This window comes from Tachysurus fulvidraco, chromosome 7 (assembly GCF_022655615.1).
Source record: "Tachysurus fulvidraco isolate hzauxx_2018 chromosome 7, HZAU_PFXX_2.0, whole genome shotgun sequence".
Lineage (NCBI taxonomy): Eukaryota > Metazoa > Chordata > Actinopteri > Siluriformes > Bagridae > Tachysurus > Tachysurus fulvidraco.
Genome location: NC_062524.1, coordinates 22,726,494 through 22,752,054, shown reverse-complemented (window position 1 = coordinate 22,752,054; position 25,561 = coordinate 22,726,494). Strand labels below are relative to the sequence as shown.

The following is a 25,561-nucleotide window of genomic DNA, read 5'->3' as shown; positions in this document are numbered from 1 at the left end:
GCTTAGACAAAAATTTATCAAGATTAACTCCTCCTAGGGCTTTCGAGCCACATGCACCAAATTTTATGTTGTATACCCTGGTCTGAAGTTTGTTGCTATTACTTTTCTAAGCGATCTGAGTACCAGTACTTCCGGTACTGGGTCTCAAAATGGCCTTTTTTCCCATAGACTCCAAATGTTTTGCCACCCTAGCTTTCTGTCCACTTGCTTCTAAAAGTAACACTGTCCATTAAGCCCACTCGCCTCCATAAAGCACCAGCCTTTGCGAATACTTGCTTTGTCAAAGCCAACATCAAAGTTTTTCATGACGAACTTTACAAATCTAGAACTTTTTGTGTTTTATGTCAAAGTATGTAGCATCTATGAAATATTTATCCAAACAGACAGCACCTACCATAACCACCCAACCCAAAAGAAATGTGAATGTAAAAAAAATTACAGTGTCAAACATTTTTGTTTTTATTTCTAGACAATAATTATTTTTAAAAGTACCCTTGACTCTTTCGGAGCAGGGTATCATTACAGCTGCTTAGTTTTTCATTTCAGACTCTACATAATTTAGGCTATCCTACATTATTTATATGGGCTTGGATTGCTATAGAACAGAAACAGTAATCACATGACTACTTTTGTTAAAATATTCCTATTTGGAAGTGGTCATCTACTTAAAATGTTTATTCACTTTGCTGATTTGTAAATTGCCCATTATTACACTTGTGATCCCCAAAATGATGTTGAAATCAGCTACGTGTATGCATGGGAATAAAGGGCAGTACAATCAATAAACACATAATGCTGGCTCATGCAAGTCATTCTGTTTGTTACATAGAATCGTGTGAAGTGCTTACTATATACAGCATCAGAGTGGGTTTAGACCAGGATAGAAAAGTGCTTCATATTCTCAAGGGCTCTCCTTCTACCCCCAAAAGCGAATGGATTTATCTGTAATCTTATTCCTCATATTTGTTGCCTTGGCTGCTGACAGCAGTAGTGAAACAGATGAGTGAAGCACAGTGCTGTACAAAACACCTCTGTAACACTAGGGATCATTATTAGCTCATGTGAGAAAAGGTTCATTTACTGTTACAGTGATAAGCAAGACTCATTTTTCATGTTTGGTCTAACACGTCCTTCACAAATAGTCCTGTTTGAGGAAGAGGGTAATGTGTGATGGATCCAGAAAAGTTACATACAGCAGGAGTATGAGCAAAATCAAAAGAAACTTTGACACACAGAACCTCTTAAGGACAATATTCCCCACATCTTTAGTTAATTTAATTCTACGGGTCTTGTAGGTTTACCACTTCAGGTTTTAATTAAATAGTATTAATATACAGAAACGGTATCATTAAGATTTATTCCTGTTCCATTAAAAAGGGGGTATGGTGTCTAGCACATTTAGTTAAAAGGTGTGGGCTTTTTAATCTCAGTAGTAATAGTGAAAGAGGTGTGGACTATGTGATTGTGAGTCTTAGTAAAAGAGGTGTGGACTATGTGATTGTGAGTCTAAGTGAAAGAGGTGTGGACTATGTGATTGTGAGTCTTAGTAAAAGAGGTGTGGACTATGTGTCTGTGAGTCTTAGTAAATGAGGTGTGGTCTGTGAGTCTTAGTGAAGGAGGTGTGGACTACAGTATGTGATTGTGAGTCTTAGTGAAAGAGGTGTGGACTACAGTATGTGATTGTGAGTCTTAGTAAAAGAGGTGTGGACTATGTGATTGTGAGTCTTAGTGAAAGAGGTGTGGACTATTTGATTGTGAGTCTTAGTAAAAGAGGTGTGGACTATGTGTCTGTGAGTCTTAGTAAAAGAGGTGTGGTCTGTGAGTCTTAGTGAAGGAGGTGTGGACTACAGTATGTGATTGTGAGTCTTAGTGAAAGAGATGTGGACTATGTGATTGTGAGTCTTAGTGAAAGAGGTGTGGACTATGTTTCTGTGAGTCTTAGTAAAAGAGGTGTGGACTATGTGATTGTGAGTCTTAGTGAAAGAGGTGTGGACTACAGTATGTGATTGTGAGTCTTAGTGAAAGAGGTGTGGACTACAGTATGTGATTGTGAGTCTTAGTGAAAGAGGTGCAGACTACAGTATGTGATTGTGAGTCTTAGTGAAAGAGGTGTGGACTATGTGATTGTGAGTCTTAGTAAAAGAGGTGTGGACTATGTGTCTGTGAGTCTTAGTAAAAGAGGTGTGGTCTGTGAGTCTTAGTGAAGGAGGTGTGGACTACAGTATGTGATTGTGAGTCTTAGTGAAAGAGGTGTGGACTATGTGATTGTGAGTCTTAGTGAAAGAGGTGAGGACTATGTGATTGTGAGTCTTAGTAAAAGAGGTGTGGACTATGTGATTGTGAGTCTTAGTGAAAGAGGTGTGGACTATGTGATTGTGAGTCTTAGTAAAAGAGGTGTGGTCTGTGAGTCTTAGTGAAGGAGGTGTGGACTACAGTATGTGATTGTGAGTCTTAGTGAAAGAGATGTGGACTATGTGATTGTGAGTCTTAGTGAAAGAGGTGTGGACTATGTGATTGTGAGTCTAAGTGAAAGAGGTGTGGACTATGTGATTGTGAGTCTTAGTAAAAGAGGTGTTGACTATGTGTCTGTGAGTCTTAGTAAATGAGGTGTGGTCTGTGAGTCTTAGTGAAGGAGGTGTGGACTACAGTATGTGATTGTGAGTCTTAGTGAAAGAGGTGTGGACTATGTGATTGTGAGTCTTAGTGAAAGAGGTGTGGACTATGTGATTGTGAGTCTTAGTAAAAGAAGTGTGGACTATGTGTCTGTGAGTCTTAGTAAAAGAGGTGTGGTCTGTGAGTCTTAGTGAAGGAGGTGTGGACTACAGTATGTGATTGTGAGTCTTAGTGAAAGAGATGTGGACTATGTGATTGTGAGTCTTAGTGAAAGAGGTGTGGACTATGTTTCTGTGAGTCTTAGTAAAAGAGGTGTGGACTATGTGATTGTGAGTCTTAGTGAAAGAGGTGTGGACTACAGTATGTGATTGTGAGTCTTAGTGAAAGAGGTGTGGACTACAGTATGTGATTGTGAGTCTTAGTGAAAGAGGTGCAGACTACAGTATGTGATTGTGAGTCTTAGTAAAAGAGGTGTGGACTATGTGATTGTGAGTCTTAGTGAAAGAGGTGTGGACTATGTGATTGTGAGTCTTAGTAAAAGAGGTGTGGACTATGTGTCTGTGAGTCTTAGTAAAAGAGGTGTGGTCTGTGAGTCTTAGTGAAGGAGGTGTGGACTACAGTATGTGATTGTGAGTCTTAGTGAAAGAGATGTGGACTATGTGATTGTGAGTCTTAGTGAAAGAGGTGTGGACTATGTTTCTGTGAGTCTTAGTAAAAGAGGTGTGGACTATGTGATTGTGAGTCTTAGTGAAAGAGGTGTGGACTACAGTATGTGATTGTGAGTCTTAGTGAAAGAGGTGTGGACTACAGTATGTGATTGTGAGTCTTAGTGAAAGAGGTGCAGACTACAGTATGTGATTGTGAGTCTTAGTGAAAGAGGTGTGGACTATGTGATTGTGAGTCTTAGTAAAAGAGGTGTGGACTATGTGTCTGTGAGTCTTAGTAAAAGAGGTGTGGTCTGTGAGTCTTAGTGAAGGAGGTGTGGACTACAGTATGTGATTGTGAGTCTTAGTGAAAGAGGTGTGGACTACAGTATGTGATTGTGAGTCTTAGTGAAAGAGGTGCAGACTACAGTATGTGATTGTGAGTCTTAGTGAAAGAGGTGTGGACTATGTGATTGTGAGTCTTAGTAAAAGAGGTGTGGACTATGTGTCTGTGAGTCTTAGTAAAAGAGGTGTGGTCTGTGAGTCTTAGTGAAGGAGGTGTGGACTACAGTATGTGATTGTGAGTCTTAGTGAAAGAGGTGTGGACTACAGTATGTGATTGTGAGTCTTAGTGAAAGAGGTGTGGACTATGTGATTGTGAGTCTTAGTGAAAGAGGTGTGGACTATGTGATTGTGAGTCTTAGTAAAAGAGGTGTGGACTATGTGATTGTGAGTCTTAGTGAAAGAGGTGTGGACTATGTGATTGTGAGTCTTAGTAAAAGAGGTGTGGTCTGTGAGTCTTAGTGAAGGAGGTGTGGACTACAGTATGTGATTGTGAGTCTTAGTGAAAGAGATGTGGACTATGTGATTGTGAGTCTTAGTGAAAGAGGTGTGGACTATGTGATTGTGAGTCTTAGTAAAAGAGGTGTGGTCTGTGAGTCTTAGTGAAGGAGGTGTGGACTACAGTATGTGATTGTGAGTCTTAGTGAAGGAGGTGTGGACTACAGTATGTGATTGTGAGTCTTAGTGAAAGAGGTGTGGACTATGTTTCTGTGAGTCTTAGTAAAAGAGGTGTGGTCTGTGAGTGAATAATTTTCATATTTGTATATATATATATTATACTATATAAATGACACAATTAATTGTCATGTGGTTTCAATCACAATGTTATTTTTATTTCTATTATGTAGGAAAAGGCACCACGAAATATGCACAAATTGACATCACTGCAACAGAGACTGCACACCGAGTGGGCACCCAGCATGCACTGGGGCGAGAGGCAGGACTTCAGAAATTGGAACAGTGGAAAAGAGGAGGGGCACCACAGTGATGACATCATTTATCACCTTAATAATAATGAAGCCATAGCTCTATACCATGATAACAACGATATGAAAAATAGAGAAAAGTGTGTTGGACAAGCAACAGCAAGAACAGAAAGAGAGTGTAATCTTAACTGCTACGAGTGCCAAGATTGTTCCTCGTGTTAAAGATTTGGACACCATACAGGTCCATGTTAAAGGCTTCAGCTCCGCTTACTCACAGGCCAAGCTAAACCAAACAGAACTGGTGGCATAAATACAAGAAAAACTGATTGAACTGTAGCCAAAGGTCCAGTTTCATTAGCTGGTGTTGTGTAGCTATGAGACTGTGATGATGTGGGTTTTGTTGTGTAGGTGTGTGTGTGTGGGTGGGTGTGAGTGTGATAATTTGAGCATTAGAGCTGTGAGGACAGACCGTGTGAACATGGCTGATTATAGATGAGTCACCACACTCTCTGCTGCCTGCAGCAACATGTCTCCAATTATTATAATTTGCTTTAAAATTCACCATCAATCAATTACATACACTGTTGTCCTTTAATCAGGTAGCAGACATCACTGACCACACCTCAGATCAGCAAACACGGCACGGTAAATCATTTTCTACTAAGCAAAAAAACAGGACAGACCTATATGAGGCAACAGGCGTAAAAGTTAACTTCAGCCTTCTTTTTTTGCTATTTTCCTGGACATGAAAATAGCAACAACATTTTTAATAACGCTCACAAGTGCCAGTGCTGCGATTTTATTCCTTATTTTTGTATTTATGGCTATGAACATTGGTCATGTATTTTCTTTTGAATGAAGGGTAATTGTGCATATACAATTTTGGGCATTATTAAATATTCAGACTAATTTAATCAGCTTTGAATATTGTATCTTTCTTCTCTCCTTTTATTGGCTTTATACTATTGTTTTATAGCACAATTAAAACTGATAATTGGCTAAATTCTGTGGACTGGTAGTGTTTATTTTTTTACCCTTATTTTCTGTGGACCTTTAGTCCTTTGGAGAGGAGCAAGATGCATTTACAATAATATCTGTATTTTTTATTAAACAGCTGTTTGGGTCTCACACTCATGAGGTTAGCAGAGATTACAACAAATATAAGGACAAGTCTGAAAATGTCTAAGCAATTTTTACTATACAAAGTACGTGATATTGTCATGTGATACGTTTATTTCTACTTTTCTAGATCTTTTCTGTGCTTCATTGTTCAATATTTCTGGTGATAATTATTTGTCATGAATTATATTTTAATCATGTTTCTATCAGTAAATTGTTTTGTTAACAAACATACATCTCACGTAAATAGTCAGAAGTTGGAATTACCTCTTATTAATTATTGTGCCTTCTTCCAAATATCTTTTATATCAGAGTGGATATAAGTGATTAGAGAGAATGAGGCTCGGATTTCAATTCATTGCGTTCAGGTATATGTTATAATTGAAACCATCTTCCTTCTGTTTTGTCAGTTTAATGTAGCACTTGTCCCAGTTTTGAAACTGCCACATCTACTGTATGCAATATATAAAAATTAGGGCCTTCAAAATAAAATTGTTGGAAATTGTTTTCAGATTGTATGTACAGGTTAGTCATTAATTATTCAGATGAATTTAATCTGCTTTAGGTATACTGGATTGGATTTCATCTTAAATTTGTTTGCTTTTATAAGCTGTTTGATTGCTTTAATTGTTTTACAGCGTGCTTAAAGAAAAAAATATTGATCCACATTGCATATCAGTTTTGCTTCAATTTAGTTCTCCAAGCATCTCCATTACCTAGGGTCTGTTTAGAAAGAAGCCAGACTTGTTCAGGACAATCTCTGCTCCTTTCATTAGTGTCACACAGCTAGCATTTATATGCTGATTGGGTCTCACACGTGTGCCCCGGGAAATTGTGGGTCACCATGGCAACTGCAGGTTTGAAAAGTTCAGAACAGCCTGCTGATCTGACCTTTGGTGTCATGTATTGTCCTTAACTGATGCCGGATGAAGCTTCATCAGCTACAATAACCTGTCAAGCATTTAAAAAAAACGTTTATGAGCCATAAATTGTGGATGTAGGCTGTACAAATGTCCATGTACATATGCAATAATTCCCAGATTGTGTTCTGTGTATTTTATGAATTGAAGGAGGAACCCTTCAAAAGAGTTTCTTATTAGAATGTCTCTTCGGACGGAGAGGAAACAAACATTAAGGCTAAGAGGTAATTACACTGTTTACGAAGTGTATTCATATCTTTATCTTAGAAGTTTAAATCAATCAAAAGCTCCAATATTAAACGGGACACATGGCACACTTATGAGATAGATCATTTAAAGTGGACTGGAATGAGCTTGAGTTTTGAATGAGCCAGGTTGATTTGATTGAAGGTGAAGTCAATTCATAGAAAATCATTTAGCCAACATTCACATTTATTCATACAGCAGGTAATTTCATCCAAAATGAATGCTAATGTTTAACAAACTGACCAACAATTGTAAGACCATTATGCAACAACATAGTGAGCCAAAAACGAGGGTGTAGAGAAATATAGTCGGAACGAATCACAGCATGATTCACCAAGTTGTTCAGTTTTGTAGCATATTGCATTGGTAACTGCACTATGACCACCATCACCACCACCACTATGAATAATACTAAAAATACTAAAGTACTACTAATAATATCAATGATTTTTAATATCAATGATTTTTCTACTAATAATATCAATGATATTAGGATGTTACATATCCTGGTTTGGTATGAATATGTCTCTATTCAACTCTACTTATAAAAGTTTGGGGAGCTCTTTGGAGGTTGTTTCATTTGATGTTCTCATAGCTAACTTAGCGACTTTGATGTAAATGGTGGTGGGTGACTAAAAAAGTCATCATGCCAAAACTTTTTAAAATACAGGGAATTTAGAATGTATAATCCAACTATACTGTTGTGGGGAAAAATAAATAAATTGCATAATAGGATGAAACTAATCTCCCTTTCAAGTTACTATTGAGTTTCCTCATGTGTATTGTGAACTTAGTCTGAAATTGCAATATTGTCTTCTAAATCTAAAGTACATTTCTAAAGAGAAAGAAATCAATAAACAGCAGTTATAAAACTGCTGAAGTTGACTGTCTGGTAGAAAAGTCATTTTAACCAGATTGTGTATCAATTTTGCTTGCGTTCATGTTATCTTCACCCACATTGCATATTAATGTATCTACCGTACCTTAAGTAAAGTCTAACTGAATTCAGCGTGGATGTATTACAGAGATTTTCTCATTATGCCTCATTGAATTGCCTCATTACATGGCAGCAGAACAGTAGTAAACACAAAATAGCACAAAATAAACTGTAATATCTATTTAAGTGCATAGAGCATATGTAACCTATTTGTGTTTTCAATAGGAGATGAATCCGCATGCTGATACGTTTTACTGAACAAAATACCACACTCTCATTCTGAGCCCAAATGATTTCTGGGCAGTGAAAGTGGGTGGGGGCGGGAGTGGGAGAGAGAGAGAGACAGAGACATAGACAAAGAGTGTAATATATAACTATTGTTCCTGGCCGATTCTTGATCAACACATGTTCCACACACATATTGCTGCTTTCCAAGTTCATCCTTCAATTACATGCGAAGAGAAGGTGAGTAATCACAAATGTACTTTTTCTACCACTTATCCAAACTTCTCAGGTCACGGGGAGCCTGTGCCTATCTCAGGCGCCATCGAGCATCAAGGCAGGATACACCCTGGACGGAGTGCCAACCCATCGCAGGGCACACACACACTGACACACCACGGACAATTTTCCAGAGATGCCAATCAACCTTGGACCGGAGGAAGAAACCGGAGTACCCGGAGGAAACCCCCGAGGCACGGGGAGAACATGCAAACTCCACACACACAAGGCGGAGGCAGGAATCAAACCCCCAAACCTGGAGGTGTGAGGCGAACGTGCTAACCACTAAGCCACCATGCCCCTAATCACATATATACAGTTTTCAAATTTTCACGTGTGCTTTTCCATTTATGCCTAGAGGCTGTATCATTCATGGGCGAAATCGGAGATGGAGTGAAAGCCGTGCTTTATATAGTACAAAGTGTAGCTAATGTAGTTAACTCTTAGTTAACTCTCAGTAGTTAACTTAGTAGTTAACTCTCACCCACCTTTATTAATCTAACTGTAGCCAGAAACAGAACAATATTAGCATGGAAGTTGATTAGACTTTAGATTATATCTGATTATACCACAGCTAATTGAATTCTCACTGATTGGTCAGGTGTTGATTTGTTTTCTATAAGCTCTGTATATAATAATAATAATAATAATAATAATAATAATAATAATAATAATAATAATAACTCCTTCAAATATGGAATTGTTTTATAGTTAGTTTTAAAGTTTTTTTAGAAGGGGTCTCCAATGAAGGAACATAAATCAGAGAAATCTGAGAGACTGATAAAGGAATAACTGATTATAGCTGCTATAACAAAGGATAACATTACCTAACACCTTTCATGGGTGTTCTGACATAACTATATTTTACTTATATAGAGCTTTTAACAACGAATGCTGTCAGGTTTACAGATATTTATATACAGATATAGATGTATATTTATTTCCAGGAGGATGGCAGAGCACCATCACGCTACCACTGATGTAAAAGTACAGTGCCAGTGTTTAGGAAAGTAGAGGGGCACCTGGCTGTGGAGAGTAGCCGCTGAAGTGTGCCAACCTCTGCAGCCAATTGGTCTTCCAGACAGATAAAGATCTTCCAGTGCTTTTCCTCCACAGAATCACTCTCTCACTCATTTTCTACCGCTTATCCGAACTACCTCGGGTCACGGGGAGCCAGTGCCTATCTCAGGCGTCATCGTGCATCAGGGCAGGATACACCCTCCACAGAATTTATTCTTGGAAATAAACTTTTATCGAATGTCTCCTGTGTCTCAGTATTCTGCCCTCACAGTGTGAACCATTTCTCTCTGGGGAGGCTCAACAATCTATGCTCTCACCACTGATGAAGCAAGTAATTATCAAATACTGAAAAATGAAATTCAATTTGCTGTGGCTGTTCTTCTGTCAGTGCTGCTGCAGAGTATCACTGCTGGAGTTGCCAGCCTGGGATGAATCCTCAAATGGGCATCATGCTCTGTTCTGATAGTCTCCACAGATGAAGTCGTAGAACAAGTTAATAGATTGCTTCCTGTGTGCAATACCTGCGAGGAGTAAAAGGCAGTAAAAGCCCAAGCTCACTGAGCCACATAACCACAAATCACCTAACAGCTACATGTCAAGTTAACGGACGCTTAGTGATAGCCCTCCTTGACTCCAGAAGCATGGTGACCTTAGCATGGCCCTCAGTGCTGGGCGACACAGAAAACCCCGCAGGGACTCCATCAGTATCGTGTGTCCATGGTAACATCCACAAGATCCCCGCTGCACAGGTAAAGATCTGGAGTCCCACTCCTTGTAACCTCTTAACTCCCAATATCGCTATCACTGTCTCTTCTGTGTTTCATCAGGTTTCGGGAGAAGGGAGTTTTGGCTTGGAGCACAAAGAGTTCGGCCACCTTAAACACTGTTGTGGCCAGGTGCAGGAGATAGAAAGAGAAAAGGTGAACCCCACAATGAACTTTCTAGCCACCTACCTCTTAGTACATAATGGACTCATCTATTACCACACAGCAATGCAGCCAGCCCTGTGATATACTGGTAGAGTACTCATGATATACTCGTAAGTTTAATCAGAGAGATACACAAGGATGGGAGCAAATGGGACCTCCTCCTGCCTTACATCCTCTTTGCCGTACTCGAGGAATGCTGGATATGGCGCGAAAAGCCTTGGAGGAGCAACCATCTTCATATCGCTCCTTGGTTGAGTATGTACAAGAAATGCAAGAGTGTATTGATAAACTTATGTCCATTGTCAAAGTTCATCTGGAAACAACAAAAATGAAACCAGCAAACCTGCAGCGGATCTGTAATCGGCCTTCCCAACCCAAGAAGTACAACACTGGCAACAAAGTGCTGCTCCTTAGAGATATAGCGTTCAGCGTCAGTCCAGGAAGGCCACATAGTCAAGTTCGGCTATCAGCTGATGTCAAATTTTCTAACCCCGCCCATCAGCTGATCTGATTTCTAAGCACGCAATTGGTCCCTTTCAAACAGGGCACTCTATTTAAATGCATTTTTCAGTCTGTCTGCTTGGCTGTTTCCTCAGCATTGCTGCTACCCACCTCCTCCCCTAGCTCCTCCTTGAAACTTTGTGTTTAACTTAATCAGTGTCATTCTGTTGTCACTGATGCAGGCTTTGTTCTAAATGGGGGGATTTTGTCTTGCTGCTTTCCCAGTTAAATGGGCGATTTTTCCCAAAAGCTGCTGCTGTTCCCTGACTAGCTTTCATGGAGCTCATGAAAAGGATGGGGAATTCAGAACTGAGCCACACCGCCAAAATGTAATTTGTATAAGCTTGCAAATAAAAAATAAATATATGTCAAAGAATTGTCTTTATTTTGGCTCAAGTGGTCCTGACTGAACTAACGTTAAGTTCCTTGTGTGCTGGCAAAGGCCACTCACAGTTCTCTAGAGCGTGGGTTAAGCTATCACCTGCAACAGCCAGGTATCTACGCGGTGAGCAAGCCAGAGGTGACATTGTCAAGAAAAACCTTGCTGAAACAACATCATGTAGAAGTATTGCGAGGAAGAGTCAAAAGGTAACCTTTTCTTATTCAGAGGGACACCAGATAGTGCAAATTTAATTAATTACTCTTCTACAACAGTATACTATTGTCTTAGGCATTTAGAGTGTAACTTAAGTTAAGATGAAACTCGATCAGTGTTCATGTTAGGTTAAAATGTAACACAATTGAACTTTGAAATCATTCCAAATTAGTGGCATAGTTTTTTTTGCTAATCTTTGTGACAGAGCCAATTACTGTGGAATAGTCTGTTCTTCATGTCTATATATATTAAAGCAATGCTAACGCATTCATTAAAAAGGTCTCAGAAGGAGAACTGGAACATAGAGGTACATAAGGTAAAACACAAAGACCTTGAATTTAATCCTGGATGTCCGAGATCTCATTTAAACCTGCTCAGTCTGTCTCTCACTTCTGTCTCTCTCTCACACATAGTGCTTGTTCTCATAAATTCTCTCTATCCAATCTCTTATAACATTCATTATTCCTTTCTCACTCACTATGCTATTTCTCTCCCAGTTGTCAAATGTAATGACTGCTTAATAATATGCAGAATAATAAATGGGTTGTCAGGGCTGTTTCTGATAACTCTCTCCACCTTCAGCCCATTCATCCTCAAGACCTTAATAACTTATGGTTATAACCTGCCCACTTTATTAACGCCAGTAAATGTATTCCTGCATCCTCACTTTAACGTTACATAAATAATCAGAATAGGGGGAGAACAGAAGAGAATGGTCAGACTTCAAGCGTGCAGGAAGGCAACAGTAACTCAAATAACCAGTCTTTATAACCACAAATGGACAGAAGACCACATCGACCACATCCTCATCCAGAAATCTGAGGCTACAGTTTACTAATCTAAGCTAAAATAATCCAATGACAATTATGTTACATGGTTATACGTTAGCAGATCATTATTTATAGCAAATTGTCAGCGCTTCATGGGACATTTTTATAGTTTAAACAAATGCACACAAAGAATTAAGAGCAAACCTATAAGCATAATTATACTGTATCATATACAATGTCACTTTCAATTGATTTAAGGATTCCACCACAATTCCAGTAAAAGATATCAATTTATGTTCAGTCAATTGTGATTGTCTAAAAGCAATGACCATTAACTGATTTATTTTGCCTTTCATTTATTATGTATCATTATTTTACACATTTTCCTAGACCCTCTATAGATAAATTTCTCTAAAAATCTCTATAGTTCAATTTGTACCTCAATCCTATGTGTGTGGAGTACTTCTGGGTACTCTGTTTTGCCCAGGCCAAAAACATGCATTGGAAGTTGATTGGTGAGTTTGTGTGATTGTGACCTGTGACAGACTGGCATTCTATCCAGGTTGTCCGCTTTCTTGTGCCCTTAATCCCCAGGGATAGAATCCAGGCTTCAAGTGACCCTGTGCAGGTTAAGCATTACAGAATATAGATAAATGAATGGATAGATGAATGAATATAGTATTTACAATCTTTTTGGGAAGAAACCCACATGGATAGTTAACTGAGTACAAATAGTCGATAACAAGACACTTACACTGTCTTCGGCCTACTACGTAAACAAAAAGTATTTTGGTCTCACAGGCTTCACTTATACTGAAGCCCACTTCTAAGTGACTACTATCATTAGCAGTCTCGTTAAAGAAAATGATAGCATTTACTTTGCTAATGGATAGTTAGGAGAAGAAACCATAATGTGCTTGACCTTAGCATAGGCTCGCTGCATCAGTCTTATCATTTATTTATGTGACATTTATTCACTGAATGAAGCTGTGCCTTTACATTCGGCCTGGTTTTGTATTGAGTTTTTCTTTGTGTATATTATATAATGTTTGTTCTGGAATGAAAAATGCATTTGGAGTACTGATTAAGAGATTAAAGATCTACTGGAACGAATAATATTATAGTATTATATTATACTTTTACAGATTTGTAGTGAATTTCGATCATCTTATTGCTGTTTTCCTCTAGAATGCTTGGATGTCAGTAGTTGCTGAACACATGAGAGATATTCCTGTGGATTTTATTTGTACCTCTCTCTCTCTCTCTCTCTCTCTCTCTCTCTCTCTCTCTCTCTCTCTCTCTCTCTCTCTCTCTCTCTCTCTCTCTCACCCCTCCCTCCCTCTTTTTCCTGTACTGTTCTGTACTGTTCATTTCCAGAGTCACAAATCAGTAAACCGCAGTGAGACTGATGAACAAAGCAGCTAATTTATTCTCAAGCTGGAACAAGCTGGAACATCACTAATCTAATGAATCTAATGCATAGCTAGATATGGACAGGAGATGTACAGACATATAGCTTCAAAACATTTAGTTCAAAACCCAAAATATACCCATTACAGAACTCCTGTTGTTAGCTTTTCGTGTAGACGACAACATAGGCATCCTGCTGGAGGTTTAATTAAACAAAATGCAACCATGAGTCAGAGATAAAATTTGTTGTTCTCAGTGTTGTTGCCTCTCATGAACGAGTATTTTGGCTTGACTAGGGAATAGCACATCTGCAAAATACATACACACTCATCATTATTTTACAACTATATAGTTTTGCACTGATTTTTTGTGTAACAGAACAATTACTGAAACATTTTCTCTACTAAAAATCATTTATTAGAATATATTTTTTAATGAATTCATTTTGATTTGCTGTTATTATTGGGACCCCTCCTTGAACCGCCACCTTATTGTGGTGGAGGGGTTTGCGTGCCTGAATGATCCTAGGAGCTATGTTGTCTGGGGCTTTCTGCCCCTGGTAGGGTCTCCCAAGGCAAACAGGTCCTAGGTGACAGGCCAGACAAAGACCGGTTCAAAAACCCTTTATGAAGAAAATAATAACAAGGTCCGTGACGTCGCCCGGTATGGCGCAACCGGGGCCCCACCCTGGAGCCAGGCCGGGGTTGGGGCTCGCATGTGAGCGCCTGGTGGCCGGGTCTTACCCCACAGGGCCCGGCCGGGCACAGCCCGAAGGAGCGACGTGGGGCCGATCTCCTGTGGGCCCACCACCTGCAGGAGAAACCGTAAGGGGCTGGTGCAATGTGGATTGGGTGGCAGTCGAAGGCGGGAGCCTCGGCGACCCAATCTCCGGACACGGAATCTGACTCTAGGGACATGGAATGTCACCTCGCTGGGGGGGAAGGAGCCTGAGCTGGTGCGGGAGGTTGAGAGATACCGACTAGAGATAGTTGGGCTTGCCTCCACGCACAGCTTGGGCTCTGGAACCCAACTCCTCGAGAGAGGCTGGACTCTCTACTACTCTGGAGTTGCCCGCGGTGAGAGGCGGCGGGCTGGTGTGGGCTTGCTCATAGCCCCCCAGCTCAGCAGCCATGTGTTGGAGTTCACCCCGGTGAACGAGAGGGTCGTTTCCCTGCGCCTTCGGGTCGGGGAGAGGTCTCTCACTGTTATTTGTGCTTATGGGCCAAATGGCAGTGTAGAGTACCCGACCTTCTTGGCGTCTCTGGAAGGGGTGCTAGAAAGTGCCCCGACTGGGGACTCTGTCGTTCTACTGGGGGACTTCAACGCTCACGTGGGCAGCGACAGTGACACCTGGAGGGGCGTGATTGGGAGGAACGGCCCCCCCGAACTGAACCCGAGTGGTGTTCTGTTATTGGACTTCTGTGCTAGTCACAGTTTATCCATAACAAACACCATGTTCAAGCATAAGGGTGTCCATCAGTACACATGGCACCAGGACACCCTAGGTCGGAAGTCGATGATCGACTTTGTGGTTGTTTCATCTGACCTCCGGCCGTATGTCTTGTACACTCGGGTAAAGAGAGGGGCGGAGCTGTCAACTGATCACCGCCTGGTGGTGAGTTGGGTCCGATGGCAGGGGAGGAAGTTGGACAGACTTGGCAGACCCAAACGTACTGTGAGGGTCCGTTGGGAACGTTTGGCAGAGTCTCCTGTCAGAGAGATCTTCAACTCTCACCTCCGGCAGAGCTTCAACCAGATCCCGAAGGAGGTTGGAGACATTGAGTCCGAGTGGACCATGTTCTCCACCTCCATTGTTGATGCAGCCGCACGGAGCTGTGGCCGTAAGGCCTCCGGTGCCTGTCGTGGTGGCAATCCCCGAACCCGGTGGTGGACCCCGGAAGTAAGGGATGCCGTCAAGCTGAAGAAGGAGTCCTATCGAGCCTGGTTGGCTCGGGGGACTCCGGAGGCAGCTGATAGTTACCGGAGGGCCAAGCGAGCTTCAGCCCGGGTGGTTGCAGAGGCAAAAACTCGGGTCTGGGAGGAGTTCGGTGAGGCCATGGAGAAGGACTATCGGTTGGCCTCGAAGAAATTCTGGCAAACCGTCCGGCGTCTCAGGAGGGGGAAGCAGTGCCCTGCTCACACTGTTTACAGTGGGAGTGGGAATCTGCTGACTTCAACTGGTGACATCCTCGGACGGTGGAAGGAGTACTTCGAGGATCTCCTCAACCCCACCAACATGTCTTCCATTGAGGAAGCAGAGGTGGAGGGCTCGGTTGTGGACTCGTCGATCCCCCAAGCTGAGGTCACTGAGGTAGTTGAGAAGCTCCTCAGTGGCAAGGCACCGGGGTGGATGAGATCCGCCCTGAGTACCTTAAGTCTCTGGATGTTGTGGGGCTGTCTTGGCTGACACGCCTCTGCAACATCGCGTGGCGGTTGGGGACAGTGCCTCTGGACTGGCAGACTGGGGTGGTGGTCCCTCTGTTTAAGAAGGGGGACCGGAGGGTGTGTTCCAACTATAGGGGGATCACACTCCTCAGCCTCCCCGGAAAAGTCTATGCCAGGGTACTGGAGAGGAGAATTCGGCCGATAGTCGAACCTTGGATTCAGGAGGAACAATGCGGGTTTCGTCCTGGTCGTGGAACACTGGACCATCTCTATACCCTCACTAGGTTGCTGGAGGGTTCATGGGAGTTTGCCCAACCAGTCCACATGTGTTTTGTGGATCTGGAGAAGGCATTTGACTGTGTCCCTCGTGATGGCCTGTGGGGGGTGCTCTGGGAGTATAGGGTCCGGGGCCCTCTGTTAAGGGCTGTCCGGTCCCTATATGACCGGAGCAGGAGTTTGGTTCGCATTGCCGGGTGTAAGTCAGACTTGTTCCCGGTGCATGTTGGACTCCGGCAGGGCTGCCCTTTGTCACCGGTCCTGTTCATTATTTATATGGACAGGATTTCTAGGCGCAGTCGGGGGCCGGAGGGAGTCAGGTTTGGGGACCACAGGATTTCGTCTCTGCTTTTTGCAGATGATGTTGTCCTGTTGGATTCTTCAAATCAGGACCTTCAGCATGCACTGGGACGGTTTGCAGCCGAGTGTGAAGCGGCGGGGATGAGAATCAGCACCTCCAAGTCCGAGGCCATGGTTCTCAGCCGGAAAAGGGTGGCTTGCCCTCTTCAGGTTGGTGGAGAGTTCCTGCCTCAAGTGGAGGAGTTTAAGTATCTTGGGGTCCTGTTCACGAGTGAGGGAAGGATGGAGCGGGAGGTCGACAGGCGGATCGGTGTATCTTCTGCAGTGATGCGGTCGATATACCGATCTGTTGTGGTGAAGAAAGAGCTGAGCCGCAAGGCGAAGCTCTCTATTTACCAGTCGATCTCCGTTCCTACCCTCACCTATGGCCATGAGCTTTGGGTCATGACCGAAAGGACAAGATCCCGGATACAGGCGGCCGAAATGAGTTTCCTCCGCAGAGTGGCTGGGCGCACCCTTAGAGATAGGGTGAGGAGCTCAGTCACTCGGGAGGAGCTCAGAGTAGAGCCGCTGCTCCTCCACATTGAGAGGGGTCAGCTGAGGTGGCTCGGGCATCTGTTTCGGATGCCTCCTGGACACCTCCCTGGGGAGGTGTTCCGGGCATGTCCAACCGGGAGGAGGCCCCGGGGAAGACCTAGGACACGCTTTAGGGACTATGTCTCTCGGCTGGCCTGGGAACGCCTCGGTATTCCCCCGGAAGAGCTGGAGGAAGTGTCTGGGGAGAGGGAAGTCTGGGCATCCCTGCTTAGACTGCTGCCCCCGTGACCCGGCCCCGGATAAGCGGTAGAAAATGGATGGATGGATGGATATTATTGGGATAATTATTTTTTCTAGATTTTCTAGTAAATTCTTAGTGATCAAATGACCATGACTGAGAGATGGCTGTATTTTGAAGAGCAAAAACACATTTGTTATGCTTAAGCATTATGTTCCTCATATTCATGAACATACAGTAAATAACTTCTGTAAAGAAGTAAAGCAATAAACTGTTTACCATCTGATCTTCTGTGCTTGTGTTTGCAGGCTGCTGCCTAGTGGCAGCTCGTATATAACTAAATAACCTTTATAAATAATAATGGACTTATTATATTATATTATTATAATATAAATAACCTTTTACATAAAATATAAGACAGAAATATTCCTTTACCATTAAAAATTGTCCGTTTGATTTTGTTTGGATTTTGTTTTAGATTTGTATTTGAACATACAGTATACACGTGACAATGGCCTATTATTCTACAAGTTATTTGTTATAATACTGTCCCCATAATGTGCCATTTAGAAGTCATAAGTCATAGTATTGATTAAATTTCCACCTTCTTCTATTGTTCCCAACTTCTGTTGCTCCCAACCAGCAAAGGATCACGTGTAGATTTTTCACAGGGAGTGCTGTCTCTAACAAATATGAAGATTGATGACGTTGTGATCTATCTATATTCACACTATAAAGGCGCTGGATGAGGGAGTACTGTAGGAGGGAACCAGCAAGCATGGACACACCATGCTGATGAGTCACTTGACAAGATGCTGCCTCAGGCCCTTGGCTTTGGTGACTGTATCAAGCTACAGTTCTGTGTTGGTGGTGGTGTTTTTTTTTTTTTTTTGCCATAATGACCTGTCAGTTCATTCATTACAATTAATTTTGCATTTCCAGCAATATAAAAAACACTTAAAAATCACACACAATAGAACCAGCACCTGAGGTATAGTTATTTATATTAACTGTCTCTTTGTCAGGAATTGGCCTGGACTTTTTCTCGTTTGGACACTAGGGACAACACATTGTTTCAGTTTGTTTATTTTTGCCACGTGTCTTTGTTTTGTTTTTTTTGTTTTTTTATCACGTGTGTTAGCCCCACCCTTTCCTTATCCTTCCCGTCTCTGCACACATGTTCCTTGTGCTTCAGTGATTGTCACCCGTATTTATACCGGTTTTTTTACTGAGTTCTTATGTTTGTGTTCCAGTTTCTGTGGTCCTGTGGTTTGTGTTTCAAGTTTCCTGGTGTTTCTGGTCCTTTGTTATTTTTCCCCCTAAATAAACCCCTTTTTTTATGTTATCCCTGCACTAGTGTCTGTATTTTATCTGTTAATACACCCACCTTCCCTGACACTATTACTCATTAGACAGCTGAAAATCTGGTCTTCTACAACCATCTGAATTTTTCTATGAGCTGTTACAAGCATCAGAGTATCAGCTTGTTATGATTGAAGATTAGTTAGTGACGGAACTGCAATCAACCTCTAGTTTCTATGATTTTCCTCCACATAAAGGAGTAATACTGGCGCCAGCAGCCTTCACTGTGATCTACTGTCTCACATAGAGAGTAAAATAAGATCATGTTAGAAAAATCTCACACTTTCTTTCCATCTTTCTTTAAAAAAAAAAAGCAAAAACACCAAACTTTTCTGACTTTGGGATTTCTCATGCTCTTATGTTTTATTTAGCATTCACTGTGTGTGTGTGTGTGTGTGTGTGTGTGTGTGTGTGTGTGTGTGTGTGTGTGTGTGTGTGTGTGTGTGTGTGTGTGTGTGTGTGTGTGTGTGTGTGTGTGTGTGTAAGAGCGAGAGAGAGAACACACAAACACATTATGATTAGGTTTATCACACTAAAATTGCTTGATCCGTAAAATGACCATAAGATGCAGTACACACTTATATATGCTGCTTATTCACTTCATTATTAGACACCTAAGAGGTGCATCTTAGCTTCACATAATACTTTATTCATTGACATCTTGAATCAAGTTACTGATGACAGAAATACAATAGAGCAAAAGTCTCACACAAGACGTCTGATCGCCTTTAAAAGCATTCAAGTTTTCTATTTGGTTTTTAAAAAAACCTTATTAGAGATAATTACTACCACTACAGTGCTGTGTAATTATGATAATAATAATGGTCTTCTATTGGAGTGATATTCAAAGCGGAGTGTAGTAGTAATTGTTCCAGAGATTTAAGTGTGTGTGTGTGTGTGTGTGTGTGTGTGTGTGTGTGTGTGTGTGTGTGTGTGTGTGTGTGTGTGTGTGTGTGTGTGTGTGTGTGTGTGTGTGTGTTCCACTCATACTGTCAAGGCGTTGGTCTGATAATAAAATGTTTATCCCTTTGTTCATTAAGACAACTAATTCATCACCAGTTAGTTATTATAGTAAATTACATCTGATTTACGAATCAAACAGATATTATTTTTTCCTTATTAAAATGTATATTTGGCTAAAAGAGTCAACTAATCAAATGAGCAATCAATGGCCATTAAAGGCATACAACATAATGCAACATGCTGTTATGACCATGTGCTATAATTTGTTTTATCAGCACCCCGTGATATACCGTATGTTTCCTACAACAGCAGCCTGACTTCAGCAGCACACTTCTTACAGAAAGCTATACCATATCAGTGATTTTAAACTCTTTGTTAAATAGGCAGAACCTTTTTTTAATCCGATTAAGATTAGGCTAATTGTTCAGTTATTAACCAAATTCATACAGTTTAGCAGCTGTCTGTTTCTGTTTTGTGTGTTTGATAGTCAACCTCGACCTCCTCTGACCTCCGTTATATGCTTTCAGCAGTAAGTTTTCTTAGTTATAATATTTTTCTCAGTCATCCAAAAAACATCATTAATCGTCAATAACCTCTTTATTCTAGTCAGGGTCACATAAGCGGTGGGTGTAAATACAAAATCTATGCAGATGTTACATGAGCATGTCGTTGAACAATTCCATGAGTAGTTATATGATCATTTTTGCATTTTAGATTTAATAGGCTGTTTGTACTTGGACACGCAAGCATGACCACTGTACCTGTAAACCTTATTTAGGAAGGCATTGCTTTGATGGATTTGTCATGTCCAGGATAGAGCGCATGTCATCTGTCAGTGGCAGTGCCAGGGAGGGAGACATGGTTTCTGTCCATGACAGTACCAGGAAATGGGTGTGACCTTCAGAGGCGTGGCCTCTGTGTCTGTTATTTCGATAAAAGTCTGTCTATGACAGTGTCAGTTAAAGAAATGTGGTTTCTGTCACTGTCAGTACAAGTAATAGGGGCATGGGCTCTGTCTGTGACTGTCAGTTAATGAGAAATTGCCTTTGTGTCTGTTATTTTCAGTAAAGTCGCCACCGAATCTTTCAGTAAAGTCTCAGTTAAGGAAGCATGGTCTGTTGACTGTCAGTTCAGGTGTCTTTGTGATAAAATTCAGACCCAAATGCAAGGATAGCTAAAAACACGATTTACTAAACATAAAAACACATCACCAACAAAATTAATAAGGAAGACAATTAGACACATAAGGAACAGGTGTGCTGAGGCGTGAAGGGATTAGACAAGGGTAGGGCAAAACAAAAAAACACGTGGTAAAATCCGGGCTAAATCCTGACAGAAGTAGGTGTGCCTCTATTTCACAATAGTCCCAGGGAAAAGCTGTTGACTCTGTCAGCCTCAATATGTGGGCATTCCTTCTTTACCTGTCGCACCTATACCTGTCAGGATCAGCTGAATGGGCTGGGACAGCCTCAAAGGTTTTAAGATTCAAAAGGTATAAATTTTTTAAGTTCTTGCCTGTTATGGTTCAGATAATATGTTTGCCTCTGCCACCTTGTCTGTGCTGCATCCTGGAGGCTAAACAAAAAATATGTCTCATAGTATCAGGTCTGTAAAACAGTTTTAGCCTTGGCTGTGTGAAAACCACTATAACGATGTTATGTAACAATAACTCAATAGGTGTCCCACAAGCACTGCTGCATGCTTCTTTGCTTTCTTGCTCCAAAGGCTGGTTTTGTTTTACTAATTAAATTTTTCTATTTCCACATCAGCACCTGGAAGTTATTGCTGTGATTCCTGCAAGACATCAGAGTGCATATTAACATTTCAAGGTGCTGGTGTTTGGTGTGATGCTTTGGACTAAAAGGTGCTGTTTAAATTCCCAAAAGGTCAGTACTCTCTCTTCCTGTCATGTCTACTTTGCACAATTACACACACACACACACACACACACACACACACACACACACACACACACACACACACACACACACACACACACACACAGAGAGAGAGAGAGAGAGAGAGAGAGAGAGAGAGAGAGAGAGAGAGGTCATATATTAATTAACTCTTTAACTGGAAATGTGATAGTATCATATACAACTAGTGTAGTGCATGTACAAAAACACACAATTATTTCAGGTTATTCTCATATTCTCTCACAAGTTAGACCGCTGCCTGCTATGAGCATGGAAACATGAGCCTGGGAGTGTACGTTTTTATCTCAACTAGCACAAATAATTAATAAACATTTTTTTTGCATTTTTTATACTAAAAGCATCGTCTTAAACCACACCCTTTTAGACTGTGTGTGATCTATACTTCATTTATATTCTAAAAAGTTAATCAGAAGGATTTTAAAGATTTTAGAAGGATAGATTTTTAATCAGAAGGATTTTAAACAATAAAGACTATTCAGAAAAGTTTTTGTTTTTAACCTCCTGAATCATTTCTAATGTTAGTTAATTGTAGTTGTCTGAACATCAGGTTGCCAGGTTGGATCCAAAGTTCTGAATGATCTGCATTTTCTTTCCCAGAACATGGGTAATAAACACAAATGGTCCTCAATTATAGTCAGCAATTTTGCAAATATGGATGTTGTGGAATCAGACAAACCATTTTAAGGAGAAAGTGTCCTTTAAAGTCCTACTTTTCCTGTCTTGTTTATTCCAATGTTTTTTTTAAGAATATAATTATCAATCTGTCCTACTTTCAACAGAAGGTGCATAAGAAAATGACTAGAACAATTTGGGTTACAGACTGCAGGCCAAGCTTTATTTCACATACATTTACCATGCATGAATATTTGAAGGGTTTTATTATAAGAAGTATAAGTCATTTCCAAGTTGACATCAAGCGACATCACTACACAATAAAAAACATAAAAGACATTCGTATTCTGTCTTGACTGTTTTATCCACAGGAGTGTTGTCAACCATGTTGAATTTTTTATCACAAATAATGACAAACCACCTCTAATATTTTTCACCCTTGCAAGCACATTTGACACACACCGTATAACCAGAGGTTAAATAGATAGATAGATTATTTAATGTCATTTCTGTTCAACAAAATTAAGTGTCAGACCTTATGGCACATAAAATGGTTAAACAAACAAACAAACAAACAAATATATAAAGAGTATAAACATTAGCATAAGTGATCCAATAAAATACTAATTAGTTAAAATAGTAAACAGCTGAGATATTGCATGTTGTTTATAAGTGTTATGAGTAAAATGAGTTGATTTGGATATAATATTATATTATAATATAATATTATATATTTACAATATAATTTAGTTACACCTTAAGTTGTTTTAACACGGGAAAAATGTTTTTAAAAAATCTGAAAGTGTGGTCAAAATCAGTCTAACTGCGCAGTTCTTCCGTCCAAACTGGCAACCCTGTATTTGCGCTCAGAGGCGCTTTGGAGATGGAACAGAGAGCTGAGGAGAGAACAGAGATGCGACTGCATGGAACAAGACTACTGTACATTTTCACTATGATACACTTCTGATTTTTGTGATATGGGATTTTGCATATTTTAAACTTTGGTTTATTTTGCTGTGTCCTGCGTTTGCGTTTTTTAACCATGCGTTATTTTAAATATGTGCAATGACGCACGGGTTTTAAACTCTGCGAGTTGCTTGTTGTACTTTATGATGTCTTATGTGGACATGTAGAGGATAAAGGCTGAATAATAAAAAGATAGTAATTCTGCGCGCAGCGGCATGGAGGCACCGGGTGGCGTGAACGCGCCGGCGGTCTCCTACACGTCCTCATACGCAAACTCCTCGTGGGAGTCGGAAACGCGCTACTCGCGGACAGCAGCGGCGGGACTCGCGGCGCTCGTCGCCTTCCTCATCGTGTTCACGGTGGTGGGAAATGCCCTGGTGATGCTCGCAGTATTAACGAGCCGCGCGCTTCGTGCGCCGCAAAATCTGTTCCTGGTGTCTCTGGCTGCGGCGGACATCCTGGTGGCGGCGCTCGTCATGCCTTTTTCGCTCGCCAACGAGCTGATGGGATACTGGCACTTTGGGCGTGCGTGGTGCGGTGCGTACCTGGCGCTTGACGTGCTCTTCTGCACCGCCTCCATCGGACACCTGTGCGCCATCAGCTTGGACCGATATTGGTCAGTCACGAGTGCTGTTCAATACAACCTGAAGCGCACACCTAGTCGCATCAAGGCTGCCATACTGGCCGTGTGGATCATCTCCGCCCTCATATCTTCACCGCCACTCTTCTCTATGATGGACAATGGGTTAGCTGAGGGCACAGGGCAGCTTCCACAGTGCCAACTCAATGACGATACATGGTACATTTTAGCCTCCAGTTCTGCATCCTTCTTCTTGCCGTGCATCATCATGATCCTTGTCTATGTGCGCATTTACAGGGTGGCCAAGACAAGAACAAGGACCTCTTCCGAGAAAAAGCCAAGTCTAGACACTGACAACGGCATCAGCATCGCCACTTCAGTGGTGAGGATGAACGGAGAGAGAGAGAACGGGCACTGTCCGGGGACACCAGGCATAAATGTTGATCCACGGCCATCAATCCAGGCTGAGCCAGAACCCACCTCAACTTTGGAGGCCAAAAGCTGGAAGGAAAAAGATACAACACCAAGCAGAAGCCACGAAGGCTCAAAACGTGGGTCATCATTGCCATCTTTGGCATCAGAGACAAGCAGGCGGGCATCCCGTGCCAGCAGCAAGACACAAGATTTGTTTTCATCTCGGAGGATGTCTAGTGGACGAAGGAAGAACAGCAGTGGTGGCAGCATAAGGAGGAGAAGGGCGTCTCAGGTGCGTGAAAAGCGCTTCACCTTTGTGCTAACTGTGGTGATGGGTGTCTTTGTGCTCTGCTGGTTCCCATTCTTCTTCAGCTACAGCTTGTATGGCATATGCCGCCAGGCGTGCCACATTCCTGACCTCCTCTTTAAGTTCTTCTTCTGGATTGGTTACTGCAACAGCTCACTTAACCCTGTCATCTACACCATCTTCAACCAGGACTTCAGAAGGGCTTTCCACAAGATACTTTGCTCACCCTGGAAAAAGTCCTTCTAAAACTTTGCAAACTGCAGATCACGCTACGCTCTATAAGCTCGAAAGAATTGATTTCACAGAAATGGCGACCATCAAAAAAATTTTATGGATGCTTTCTGGAGTCTGAATGTTGTAATTCTTTCATGTTCTCTGATAATGGAGAGGTATTATATTTGAAAGGGAGAGCTGAAAAATGTGAGTGAGAAACAAGTCAGACAAAGAATTAGAGGTGAGCTGCTGTTTACTGTCACAGAAGAAGCCAAGCAGCAGCATAAGAGTGTGTCTTCATGGCTAGTTGTAAATTTTCAGATGTATTTATTTTTTATGCAAGTTCTAATTATGATGTATTCAATAAAAAGTGTAGGAACCTTTTTGTGGCTCTGTATTGCCTTTAAAGAAGATAAAACCCGTCTTTCCCTGCCTTAATCGTTTCCCCTCTCTCTCTCTCTCTCTCTCTCTCTCTCTCTCTCTCTCTCTCTCTCTCTCTCTCTCTCTCGTGGTTTGACATTTGCTTAGTCATGTGTTACTCATTACCTCAAAAGCCATGACTATATAAAAGGGACATTTGAAGCAAAGTTTGCAAAGCAAAAGGTCATTGTTAGGACCATCATGGTCCGAGATAATTATGGAAAGAACATTATACACAGTACAAATGATCACATTTTGAATTTTTTTCTCCACAAAAACGAATCAGGATGTATGTAAATGTCATCCAATCAGGTTAAAGCATTGAGGCTTGGCAGACCATTAATTATTCTTCAAGTGGTATTAAAATTTATAAGCAGATGCAAAGTGGTCGAAAGCACAGGTCTGAAAAATAACCCACTTTGTAGCATGGCCATGACAACATACTGGTAAGGACGTGTAAAAGAGCATAATGTTGTAGGATATAAATAATGACATCATTAAAGCTAATATTAAATGCAATGCACATTGAGAACTGCTACAGTTTGAAACAAGATTGTCTAAAGAATAAAAATACTGGT

General features: G+C 41.3%; 2 protein-coding genes across 4 annotated transcripts in view; both read left to right on the top strand.

Moving 5' to 3' along the window:
* Positions 1 to 6,172, top strand: part of LOC113635547 (protein Dok-7-like) — a 30,498-nt gene extending 24,326 nt beyond the window's left edge. For 2 of the 3 annotated variants that reach the window (XM_027135036.2, XM_047816336.1), the window contains exon 13: positions 4,448 to 6,172. In XM_027135036.2, coding sequence (XP_026990837.2) covers positions 4,448 to 4,587 — 140 coding nt within the window. In that variant the 3' untranslated portion in view covers positions 4,588 to 6,172. The remainder of the gene's footprint in view (positions 1 to 4,447) is intronic. The other variant, XM_047816337.1, reaches the window with a different exon arrangement.
* Positions 6,173 to 22,972: 16,800 nt separating this feature from the next.
* LOC113635531 (alpha-2C adrenergic receptor-like) lies at positions 22,973 to 25,014 on the top strand. Its single transcript, XM_027135028.2, has one exon. The coding sequence runs from the start codon at positions 23,265 to 23,267 to the stop codon at positions 24,594 to 24,596; it is 1,332 nt and encodes a 443-aa protein (XP_026990829.1). The 5' UTR covers positions 22,973 to 23,264; the 3' UTR covers positions 24,597 to 25,014.
* Positions 25,015 to 25,561: the final 547 nt, after the last annotated feature.

Excerpts from the sequence above, each read along its gene's own strand:
- LOC113635531 (XM_027135028.2), top strand. The coding sequence starts at position 23,265 with ATGGAGGCACCGGGTGGCGTGAACGCGCCGGCGGTCTCCTACACGTCC.